The following is a 13,107-nucleotide window of genomic DNA, read 5'->3' on the forward strand; positions in this document are numbered from 1 at the left end:
TATATGCAAACATGGCGCAAAAACAAGCATTTCAATCACAACGTATATTTTCGGCAACACAAACGAATTCCGTATGATCAGTGTACACCTTAATGTGTACGGTCAAATTAAATCAAGTGAATATATGCGTGTACAAGTTTTGGATGTGACAATTTGTGAGCCTTGTTGCCACTTTTCCTGAGGACACCCGAACGCAGCAGCATCGCCCTCAAGTGGACTAAATAGTTAGCAAAGCTGACGGCTTGGCGTCTCCCTTCTGACAAAACGAATGTTGTAAACTCGGCTAACATGTATTCTGTCATCAAAATAACCTTACCGTATGTGTGACAGTTGTTGGGTTTTAGTCGTTAGTTGGGGGAAGGTGTTCTTTTGGAAGAGAAGCACGCAAATGTTTTGTTAGCTAGCAAGCTAACTTGTGGCTCCAATTCAACCATGCTAAATGTAAACAAATAAACGAAACCACCGCTGAGTGTAATTTTATGTCATACAAGTTGTACAAACAAACTTTGATACAACTTGATACGACGTTGATACAACTTGTGTCACGGCAAGCTTCCACCCCTTCCAGAGAGACCTTTCTGCATGAACCCCAAAATGTGCTGCAGAATACCTCGACGGCGGTGCATTGAACATTTACATCCACATTGCACATGTGATTAAAGGACACTATTTTGGCTATTCGGGACAGTTGCAGAGACTCATTGGCCATGGCGAGCGCCTTGGCGGCCAAGATGGGATTTAATTCGCTGGTGAGGAAGCAAAACAGGAGCTTCACCGTGAGGATCTCCACTATGGAGTCAGACATGGAGTTCAGCTGCAAGGTTGGTAGTGTGAAAGAAAAAGAAAGGGGGCCGAGCAATTTCACATAGTAGACTGTGGTGCAATTTTCTCTGGAGCGGCGCTAGGTGGCAGCAGCGAGCTATGGACGCACTGGATTAGGCTTTATTACCTGTAACCTTGTTAGGTACACCTGCAAGATCTTAGCAAGGCATTCTGCATTTTAAAAATGTAGCTGTGCAACGCTCTCATTTCATTATATCACTTAAATGCGCTGAGGCGTTTCTACTTCTCTCAAAAATACCGTCTTGTGTGTGTTGCAGATGAAATGGAAGGGAAAGGACCTGTTCGACCTGGTGTGCAGAACACTGGGGCTGAGGGAGACATGGTTCTTTGGGCTCAGGTACACCGTCAAGGACACGGTCGCTTGGCTGAAGATGGAGAAGAAGGCGAGGGCTTGTCACCTGGTGCCTCTCGTGTTGTTTGGTTTCAGCCAGCATTGGCGCTAACATTGGCAACCGTCCTCATCTTTTATTTTGCAGGTTCTCGATCAGGATGTACCCAAAGAGGAACCCATCACCCTTCACTTCCTGGCCAAGTTCTACCCTGAAAATGTGGAGGAGGAGCTGGTGCAGGACATCACGCAGCATCTCTTCTTCCTGCAGGTGCGTCACATTGTTTCTCAACCTGCATAGGCTTTCACATTACAGGAGGTCCAGGTGTAACCTTCCTGCTTCACACTGCCCGCGCCGGGGCTCAAACACAGGACCTTTGTAATGGGCGTCCAGAGCGCTGACCGCTCGACTGTCGACTGGACGTTCAGCACAGCTCTTAAGGTCGAGGGAGTGAGGTTTACCACTTTACACTTACGCAGCCGCACTGGCTGGCATCCATTAAACAGAGATACACTTTAGAGTAGTCTGTGTTGAGCTTGTATAGCTGTATAGAGTCACTGAAAATGAGTCAACACACAGCCATTATTGTGTAAATAGGTGGAAACCCAAGCAAAAAGCAAGATAATTGTGTCTTCCCTGGGGAGACGCGGTTCATCGAGGGGAACGACAAATTCCAACATTTACTGTGCCATTGTGAAGCAGAGCATCATCACCCGCCTCCTTTTTTCCTTGAGTTTAGTGAGGCATAACCGCATGCAGCCTATCATGCTTTGTCTTCATCAAAGTAGCCGCACCTCAAACACACTTCCTCTGCGACTTAAATTGTCAATAGCGACTTTTTCTGTGTTTTTTTTTTGTTTTTGTTTCTGTTTTTTTTGAGAGATGATTGCATCTTGCATGGTCTTAGCATCATCGTCCGGGGCTGCACGAGTGCTGCTGACACCCAGGGAGCTCAAAGGTTCATTTAAGGATGAATTCCAACATGGAACGTGACATTGTGACGTAGCACATGATCCTTCTCCCGTGGGGAACCGGGCTGCATGGCAGTTTTCCGACATGACTACAAACACATAAGACGCCGAGCGCCATCTAGTGTAACTAATAAAGTATCAATTGCAGGACAAGACCAGAAGAATAAACGCAATAATGCAAATGTCGGACTTGCCGGATAGAATGGGCTTCATGTGGCCTGTGGGCTTTACTTTGAGCCCACCCAATATTGAACACTGTACAGTAATCCCTCATTTATCGCGGTTAATCGGTTCCAGAACAGACCGTGATAAGTGATTTTCCCAATTTAAATGGAATATATTTGTAGTTAGATCATAGACAACCTGTTTCCGACCTTCTAAATGCGCTCCTTAACATTATTAGAGCCCTTTAGACATGAAATAACACCCCTATAGTCACCTTTGCACTCCTATTACCCAATATAGTAGACATAATAAGAGAAAATAAGACATAAATAAGACTTCTGCTTTTGTGTGTTGCTGTAAATGTGTTCCAGCGCTAGGGGAGCAGTGTGCAGGGCAGACAGGACATCGGGGGTTCGGTGTTTCAGCTTGTGTTAGTGATTATTGTGCCTGAGCATTCAAACGTGCAATAAACGCCTGTTGTTCCGGCCGTCAAGTCTGGTGCTTGTGTGTCTCACCCAACATTACGGTAACATTACTGACACCTACTGGCCAGTGTAGAATACTGCACATCGTCATCTTTTCAGCGCATCTTCTGAATGCCTTATGTTTGTGTTTTACTTCATTTAGCCATTTTTATGTGTGAAAATGCTACATTCAGGCAAAAAAATGCGTCAAAATGTCTTAAATCTACATGTGTTTTTTAGCTAACAGGCCATATTCAACCACAAAACAACATGGCGAGGGCTTACTGCATTATTACAGGTATAATACTTATAATAAACACTAATAATATTACAGGTACTTTAATATACAGTCCTTCCTCGCCACTTTGCCTCACAAATTTTGTGGCTCCCACTCTATCAAGGTTTTTTGAAGATATATTAATTAATAGGGTTGCACCATAATTACCAGACTGATAATTATCAGGCCGATATGAGGGAATTATGATGTCATACCGATAAATCCGCTAACATCAAAAGTAGCTCCAATAACCGACACTCCAATGAGACGAGATCACCCGTACTGTGTGGGTGACCAAATCAAGCATTACTTTTTCCTCGTGCCTGTGACGTTAACGGCCTGTCGTAACGTGAGCTCACTTGTACACAAACATTCACTTTCAGAGGAAGAAGAAAGAAACTTATCAGCCACCTGAAACGCCAGCATCGCTGCGACGCCTGGGACTTGTTGTGCCGTGTCGTTTGAAAAGTGCAAAAGGTTTGCCAGAGACCCCCGTGGCTCAGCTGCTCAGAGCGTGTGCCCGAATGCAGTGCACCTTGCTGGGCCACGCCACGGGGCTCCTCCTGCTCTATACTCCGGTTCTCGTGACCTTCGTAGCGGCACACCGGCTGCTCGGAGCATGTGTCCGAATGCAGTCCACAAATCAACAGACACCATGTTCCAGTCCTTCTTACATCCAGGAGTGCTCAAACGACAGTTAAATCTAAATAAAAAAAGTTATCGGTTGTCGATATCATATCGGTCTTGAGAAGCAGAAAGTTATCAGTATCTGTTTGGAAAACAAAGATATCGTGCATCTCTATTAATTAATAAATCATGCTGTTTTGTGGTTGAACAGCCTATTCTTAGTCAAAACATACGCATATTGAAATAAATGTTATGTTTTTTTGTGCCTAAATTAAGCATTTTTATGCATAAAAATGACTAAGTGAACTAAAATACAAATATAAGGCTTATACAAGATGCATTCCATGATGTTGATGAAATGTAGGATCTAAACTGGTCACCAGGTGTCAGCAATGTTACCCTGATGTTCGGCGAGACACACAAATGACAGACATGATCGCCGGAACAATAGGCTTTTATTGCAGGTTTGAATGATGTCACGACACGCACAATAATCCCCAACGTCACTTCCTGTAGGGAAGACTTTTATAGCAACACATATGAGTGGAGTATAGTTTATGTCTTAAATGGCCTATTTACTCTTACTATGTCAACTATATTGGGTAGTAGGAGTGTAAAGGTGACTACAGGGGTGTTATTTCACGTGTAGGGGGCTCTAATAATTTTAAAAATCAGTAGTTAGAAGGTCATTAACAGGTTTTCTCTGACTAACTACATAAATATTCCGTTTATAAAGAAGAAATCCTACTTGGTGGAAATTCACTGATCAGGGTCGGGTCTGAGACCAGTTAACCGCGAAAGACGAGGCATTCTTGTACTAGTATACTGTGTTATAGTAACTTGAAAATTGTTTCAAGATTGTTTCAAAATTGTTTCAAGTATTGTTACTTGAAAAAAATCGAGCGGAAACGGAAGTGAGGCACGTTTGGTGCCGATTGGCACACATGGCCGGTAGTAACGCCACCTTTGCGTTAATAGGATGCCCTGCCAGCAGGGGGCGAGCTTACCCTGCTTTTCCTTATCGTGTGCAGTCAGGTCTTCCTTTCATGTCATTGTGAGGGATGTAACTCCCCACCTCCCCAAGTCATCAATGACCAATTAGCCTTAACTCAACCATTATTGGTTGAGTTAATAACATATTCTCCATGGGGGAGGGGGCGAGGGGGGGCAGAGGTCCCGTCATGTCCTGCCCACTGAGCCGGATTAGTTCCAGGAGAGAGCAGCACACTTGTGAGAGACTCCTCCTAGTCTTCACAGCAACATGCACAGTGAACAACTACAAATCTTGTCTCCTTATTAAGCCGCCCTCATTAATTCTCATAATGCCGGGAGCATGTCTGTGCTCTGATAGTGTCGCCGGCGTGACAGCTGGATTAGTGTTTATCTCCAGGCAGATACACACACACACACACACACACACACACACCTGCAAGCTGTCTTATTTACGGTCTGCGTGGAGCGTAAATGGCCTCGGAAGTGTGGTCCGTGCAGGTGTGCGGGTCAATTAGCATGACAGGTGACGGCGCTCCTGCTGTGAAGTTGCATCTGGAGGGATCTTGTTAAAGGGGGAGGGGGCTTGCTTCCATGCACTTCACACACGTGCTGTGATCCATAAAGTCAACCCCACCCCCACAACGCTCACTAGCAAACACAATCATCAGTCCCAGGATGAGACGGTTGCTGCGTTCACTTTTTTTTATTTTATTTTTTTTACAGCTTTAGGATTGAATTGCGTCGCTTTGCTCTGCTGACTGCCGGTTTTCTCTGAACGTCTTCAGCACGCTGCTAGCTTTGCTCCTTGAGTACCGGCTCAGGGTCTAATAAGCCCCCCTGTGGCCACGTACTCCAAGGTAGACTTGGCCCTGTTCTTAAAAGTACAATACTGCTTGTCTATGCCACAGGTGTCAAACATAAGGCCAGGGGGCCAGATATGTATCATGTGGCCCATGAAGCCTATAAATAATGCACTTACAAAAATACACTATTTTATTATATTTTTTCTATAAAAAAATATTATATATAAATATATATATAAATAATGTATATCTTAAATATTGTTATTAATTTTACTTGTTAAAATATATATTTTTAAATATATTAAGCAAAAAATAAATAAAAAATACACGAAAACTCAAAAATTTTAGATTTTTAAATAAGTTTTGGTGGCATTTTTTAAAATATTTTTTCCCTGCTTTTTCTGGTTGTCTTCTATTAGATTACAGGTGTCAAATTGAAGATTTGGCCCATCAAAGCCTAGAAATAATGCATGTCAAAAAGACGTGTCTTTAAAATGTTTTTGTACATTTATGTATGTATGTACAGTATGTATGTATTTATTTATTTATTTATTAATTATATTAATGTTTACTTTTTATATATTTACTTTATATTAAGTCAAACTAATTTTAAACAAATCAAAAAGACACTTTCTTGCTAAGTGTATTTGTTCTGTCAATTCACTACATGTAATTTCAGTTTCTTATTTTTTTGTTGTCAAACCACATTTAAATTGAGTCATACGTTAGTTTAACATCTTTCAACATAAGTTTGTTGGTAAAACAATACAAAATGAAATAAAAATCATCATCAAATAATGTAAAAATATCATGAGGTGATTATCCATTTATGTGGTTTCACAGGCGGCCCTCTCAGGGTAACCATTACGACAACGTGGCCCACGGTGAAAGCGGGTTTGATGCACTTCATCTTATCCATTCATGTTGAACTAGGGATAGATATTTGACGACATTTCCTCAAATTCTTTCCCACACAATTAAATGTCTTATATTCGACGATTTTCAACGTTTTTAAATAAGTGTCAGAGGTCCCACATTACTGTATTGGAAGTGTCAGTCTGTTAACCTTAACCCCTATACCTAAATTCAACCTAACAAATTAAAATATTAGTCAATAACAACACAACTGAACACAAAATGCAGTTGGTAAATGAAACTTTTTATTAAGGGAGAAAAAACTCCAAACCTACATGGCTCTGTGTGGAAAAAGTGATTGCCCCCTAAACCTAATAACTGGTTGGGCCAGAGTGCAGCAACAACTCAAGCGTTTGTGATAACTTGCAATGGGTCTCTTACAGCGCTGGGGAGGAATTTTGGCTCCCTCATCTTTGCAGAATTGTTGTAATTCAGCCACAATGGAGGGTTTGAACATGAAATGCCTTTTTAAAGTCATGCCACAGCATCTCAATAGGATTCAGGCCAGGACTTTGAGTAGTCCACTCCAAAGTCTGCATTTTGTTTTTCTTCAGCCATTCAGAGGTGGGCTTGCTGGTGTGTTTTGGATCATTGTCCTGCTTCAGAACCCAAGCAATCATTTTTTTTCCACACAGGGCCAAGTAGGTCCGGATTTTCTTTCTCCCTTTTAAATAAAAAGTTTCATTTAAAAACTTGCATTTTGAGTTCAGTTATGTTGTCATTAACTAATATTTAAATTTGTTTGATGATCTGTGTGACGAACATAAAAAAAAAATCAGAAATCAGGTCACACTTTTTCATACCACTGTTTTATTCATTAAAAAATCATATCATGCTTCCTCGCTGTTTTGCAGTTGACTCCAGACTGTTATTAGTCAAAAATCTGAATATTTATGGGAATTTTATGTGTTTTTGGCCTAAATGAAGCATTGCAAATACTGTACTGTATAAATATAGCAAAATGAACTAAAATACACATATAGGGCATACTGTACTCTCTCATGCAAAGACAAAGGCCTGGCTACGCCTAGCTAACATAGCATAATCATAGAACAAGTTGCAGTATTTTCACAGGTTAGTGGTTGTGTGTAAGAACTAATTATTAGTATTACCTTGTACTTACCTTGGGAGTGTCATCAGCAATGATGGAGGGGCAACCCAGGACATCGAGACTTACATGGGTAAGGCCAAATTCGCCTTTGCCCAGCTAACACTAGTCTGGAGGTCCAGGATCATCTCCCTCAAACTCAAACTTAGAATTCTCAAATCCAACGTGAAATCCATCTTGTTACACAGCGGTGAAACGTGGGGCCTGACGCAAACCAACTTCACGAACCTCTAAACCTCCATCAACTCAAGACTGTGCTATTTCCTTGGAATCTGGTGGCCCAGGTAGATCAGTTACCAAAACCTACTAGAGAAAACAGGCCAGGAACTAGTGGAATTCACCATAAGAAGAAGAAAATGGTGATGTACATATAGGCCACATCCCCTTCAAAAGCTTCCTGCATTCATTACTAGAGCTGCCCTTGGAGTGGAATCCTCAAGGGAAGAGAGGGAGAGGCAGGCCACGGCTGTCCTGGAGCAGAGGTGTCAACAAAGACTTATCTAGAGCCAATATCTCATGGCAAGAAGTGACAAAGACCGCAAGGTTCCGATCCGTTACTGAGTAAAATTCAGGCTGGTATCACCGATACCAAGCCGATACCGATACTCTGTGCAAATCACCTAATGTATCTGGTCAATTTGAAAAAGCATTGTATTTTATGTCATGTCATAGCATAGCATAGCAAATACTTAACTACTTTACTCATAGCTTAGCAAATAAGTAACATAATAACACCAGTAAAATAAATGATTCATTATTAGGAACTACTATAAGAGTGAAAACGTGATTCACAATTCACACGTATCGGAAGTATCGATCCACACGTCTCTACTTCACTGAGGCCCTATGCTCTTGGATGGGCGAAGAAGACTAAGAAGCGTTATTACTATGTAAGCGTGTAATAAGCATATCAAATTAAACAAATTGTAGGGTAGGGGTGTGTCTGTCACCGTTGCCGAGTCTCAAGAGAAAAACAAGCGACTAGCTCTCTGAAAACCATCCCAAAACAACAGGAAACTTGGAAATTTGCAAGCGACTTTGCACTAAAAAAATAAGGCTATATTATGTCTTATATGTCCTATTTTGGTTAACAGGTTTTCTTTGTCTTATTTTTCTTCTTCGTGTTTTTTCTCTTATTATGTCTACTATATTTGGTAATAGGAGTGTAAAGTTGACTATAGGGGTGTTATTTCATGTCTAGAGGGCTCTAATAATGTTAAAAAACGTATTTACAAGGTAGTAAAGAGGTTTTCTATGTCTTGTGTTATTTTCTCTTATTATGCCTACCTTATTGGGTAATAGGAGTGTAAAGGTGACTATGGGGTGTTCTTTCATGTCTAGAGGGCTCTAGTAATGTTGAAAACCGTATTTAGAAGGTGGTAAACAGGTTTTCTACTTTTGTGTTATTTTCTCTTATTATGTCAATTATATTGGGTAATAGGAGTGTAAAGGTGACTATAGATGTGTTATTTCATGTCTAAAGGGCTTTAATAATGTTAAAAAACGTTTTTTAGAAGGTCGTAATCAGGTTGTCTATGCTCTAACTACCAAAATATTCCATTTATAAAAAAGGAATCTTACTTAGGGCTAATTCACTTATCATGGTCAGGTCTGGGACCGATTGATTGCGATAAACGAGGGATTAATAGGCCGTAGTAATAATAATAGACCGTAGTCAACCACTGAACAGCGATCAATTATATGTGGTTCTAAGGGTAAAAAGTGGGCATACTTGCAAATCTCCTGTCTGTATACGTTGAAATTGTGTGGATCATTGAATTAGAAAAATAATAATAATTTAAAAAATAACCCTGGACAATTTTCATACAATTAAAATTAAAAGTTTTTTTTTAAGATGTGTAGTGATGCCTGTTTTTTTAAATTTCATTTTATTTTACTGTATTTTATTGTATTGTATTTTATTTTATTGTTCTGTATTTGACAAAGCTGTCCTCCATGAAGTGTTGGTTTTATAAACGTCGGAGGACGTATTATGTCCACGAGGAAGGAGGTTTTTCCTTCATGACATCATGGACAAAACCGCTACTTGGAAGGCGAGTGTTTGAGCACCTCTTCTCTCAACCGTGGAAGGATAGAATAGATTTTCCTTACGTTTGGTGCTCTGGGGCACGTATTACCGTTTGAACATCATTAAACAGTCACTTTGGCATAATAAGAACAATCTTTTAAGGTATTGATTATGAAAGACTTATAACAATCACCATTTGAGGACAAAAAAAAAAAGCAACCAAAAAAAAGAACCATTTTTTTTACTGTGTCGGCTTTAAGTTGAAGTTTTATTCCCAGTAGCTAGCTTCCAGGAATTCCATAGTTTAAAGAAACGGTCATAATTTCATGGAATTCCCAGCCTCACTAAAATATTCATGACTCAGTCAATTTTATGTTAATATGTTGAATATTTCCACGGGCTAAACAACCACTAAATGGAAAGATTTCTCCGAACGTCTCCAAGTAGATGATTACTATGCTGCGTTGTTACTTATTTCAGGCACGTGAGAAGAAACAGAAGACTTTTGCAGGTGCTGATTGCGTTTTTAATCCCAATACAGGTCAAGAAGAAGATCCTAGAGGAGGAGATCCACTGCCCTCCTGAAGCCTCTGTGCTGTTGGCCTCCTATGCCGTCCATGCCAAGGTCAGATGCCACCTTGAATGTCATCATGCTGTTACTTATTGTTATATAATTACACTCCCCTTGGCCCAAAATGTGCACAACATCGAGTACACGCTTGTCTGTTGTTGTCTGGGGAGCAGAAGACCTACCTCACGGTCACTGCGCCTCTGCTTTTGCCATTTCACAAAGCACCTTTTCATGTCGGAGTCACCAATATTCATCCAATTATATTCAGTCTTGTTTGCTGATAACCATCGCACATAACCAATTGAGGGGGTTTGTCTCTATGCAGCTCTGATCGGTAGCGGAGAGTGGGTGGGGGGGGGCCTGGAACCGCCCCTCGAGCCCCAGCCAATCGCAACAGAGTAGGCGTGGTCGGGGGAGGAGGCTCTGGAATCCGAGAGTTTTTGGAATGTTTTTGTGTCCACTTTTGGCTTTGAAAACACATTTTTCTGTCCAGGAATAATTGTAATAATAATTTTAAAAAATCTGTATACAGTCTTCTTAGAAAATTCAGACATGGCAATAATTATATTTTAGCATTAAAAATCATTTTGGTTCAAGACCTCAAAGAACAATAAAAATAATGGTGGTTATTTTCAGTGCTAATTATTTCAGTCAGCTGTGGCTTTCTACAACACATGCATGCTATGCTACGCTAGTTTTTTCTCAGAACATTTTTTATTCTTCTCAGTGCGGCTTAAAACTTTCTTCGAAACATTATAATCCAAATGCTAGGGCAAACAAAAATTGCACTTTGGATACCCTTGTTCTAATATGAAGGACAACCGTTTTTATAGTCGGATACACAATACAGTGTATACTCCTGATCACAATTTTAAGACCAGTTGAAAAATTGAAAGAATTTACATTTTGCACTGTTGGTAGAGCTTCAAAATGCAAAAAGAAGAAATGGGAGTGAGACAAAAAACATTTTGAGTAAGCAATGGATTGCAAACAAACATTAAAGTGAAATAGGCTGATCAAAAGTTTAAGACCACAGCCTTTATAAGACAAAATATTGGCAAAAATGTGGATTGAATGTGATTTAGTGTCAGGTATTCACACTGTCATGATCTCTTGATGGCAAAAGCAAAAAAGCTTTCTCTCTTTGAATGCGGTAGGATTGTTGATCTGCATAAGCAAGGCCTCTCGCTGAACACCACTGATGCAGTAAGACAGCCATTTGAAACTTTGTGAGGGCTATGGAACAAAAAAGTCAAATGGTGGACCCAAAAAATGTCACCGGCCCTGAGCAGGAGGATCTCATTGGCTGTCCGTCAAGAAACGGGACCATCCTCGGCCCAAATGAAGGTTGATACTGGTGGCGAGTGCAGTGCAAAAACCATCAGACGCCATCTGCCAGAGAAGGCTTTCATTAACCAAAAACTTTTTCAAAGGTCTTGTTTCCTTCAAGGGCACAAAATTGCCAGTTTGGAATTTGCATTGAAAGGTGGAAGAAAGTTTTATTCTCTGATGAGAAAAAATGGAACCTTGACGGCCTTCCAACGTTACGAGCATGACAAGGAGATTCAACCTGAGATGTTTTCCACACAGCACAGTAGAGCGGGCGCCATCATGACTCTTCAATGGAACAATGGAGCTCCAGGTTGTGCAGGGGTGTCAAACGGGAGCTGGCTAAGTGGAGATGTTGCAGGGGGGCATCCGTCATGACTGAAGGCCCTCGTCTGGCTTTTTCAACAGGACAACAATGCACTTCACAGTGCCTGCCTGACAAAGGACTTCTTCCAGAGGAATAAGCGCACTCTTTTGGACCACCCTGCATGTTCCCCTAATTTAAATCCAATTGAGAACATTTGGGGATGAATGGCAAGGGAAGTTTACAAAAATGGATGCAGTGAAGCCATCTTCACCACCTGGAGCAGCATTCACACTAGCCTCCTGGAAACACTGGCATCAAGCATGCCCAAACCAGTTTTTCAGCTGAATGGTGCAGCTTCTCATCATTGACCCCTTTTTTGGAACATTTTATTTCTATATTAGTGGGTGGGTTTCGTTTTTTTTTTTTTAGCTTTGGTTTTAAAGTTTTGATTGCTGATGAACAGCCTATTTCACTTTAATGCTTGTGTGCAATAAATTGTTTACTCATTTTTTTTTCCGTCTCACTCCCATTTCTTCTTTTTGCATTTTGAAGCTCTGCTTAGAACCTCCTTCAAGGAAAACTGCAGTATTTTTGAAATTTTGCCCATCATCTACAATCCTTATGTGAGACATAAACACACGTCTTTCCCTTTTCTGTGCATTCTAAAGATAAAAAAAACAGATAAAAAGAAGCAGCTCATTACTGCACGTAATGGGACACAACTATGCCGCCTACAACGACCGCTATCAAAACACCTCCAAAAACCTCCAAAAAGGTTTTATGGTTTTATATCCATGCTGTGCCTATGTAGTAACAGGTACATTCATGATAACATGTAATACTTACAGTATTTTGGTCCTTTTAAGCATTAGCGGAGAGCATTAGCATTGAGAAAGGAACGCCTACACCTAGCATTAACTTTTCCAAACTCAAAAATAAAAACATAGCCGCAGTAGCGGCAGCTCCAATATGTAGCGTTGCCTTTCGCTAGTAGCCTGAGGCTTTGAGAGCATGGCGCTTACCCGCTGCGGGCGAGTGTGTGGTGACGCTAGTCGCTAACCGGCGAGTAGCTAGCCAGTGTGGTGTGGCAAGCTGTCAATACGCCAGTAACGTAGTTCGATCTGCGTAACAATGTTAATATAATAATAATAATAACGATGTCGCTGTAGCTTGGTTAATATGCACGTCACATTATATGTAAATGGAGCGTTGTTGGCGCTTTTTGGAGTTTTTTTCAGAAGGCTTTATAGTAGTCTTTTTTTTAGCTGTTTTTACATCCTTAGAATGCACAGAAACGAGAAAGACATACACTACCGGTCAAAAGTTTTAGAACACTTCAATTTCTCTGGAGGAAAAATCTACATTTTAAGTGTTAA

General features: G+C 40.7%; 1 protein-coding gene across 2 annotated transcripts in view; it reads left to right on the forward strand.

Moving 5' to 3' along the window:
• The first annotated feature begins 205 nt into the window (after nt 1-205).
• Nucleotides 206-13,107, forward strand: part of nf2a (NF2, moesin-ezrin-radixin like (MERLIN) tumor suppressor a) — a 99,990-nt gene continuing 87,088 nt past the window's right edge. For both annotated transcript variants that reach the window (XM_054772483.1, XM_054772484.1), the window contains exons 1-4: nt 206-821; nt 1,101-1,226; nt 1,320-1,442; nt 10,066-10,149. In XM_054772483.1, the coding sequence (XP_054628458.1) occupies nt 708-821; nt 1,101-1,226; nt 1,320-1,442; nt 10,066-10,149 (447 nt within the window). In that variant the 5' untranslated portion in view covers nt 206-707. The remainder of the gene's footprint in view (nt 822-1,100; nt 1,227-1,319; nt 1,443-10,065; nt 10,150-13,107) is intronic.

Source organism: Dunckerocampus dactyliophorus, chromosome 4, assembly GCF_027744805.1.
Source record: "Dunckerocampus dactyliophorus isolate RoL2022-P2 chromosome 4, RoL_Ddac_1.1, whole genome shotgun sequence".
NCBI lineage: Eukaryota > Metazoa > Chordata > Actinopteri > Syngnathiformes > Syngnathidae > Dunckerocampus > Dunckerocampus dactyliophorus.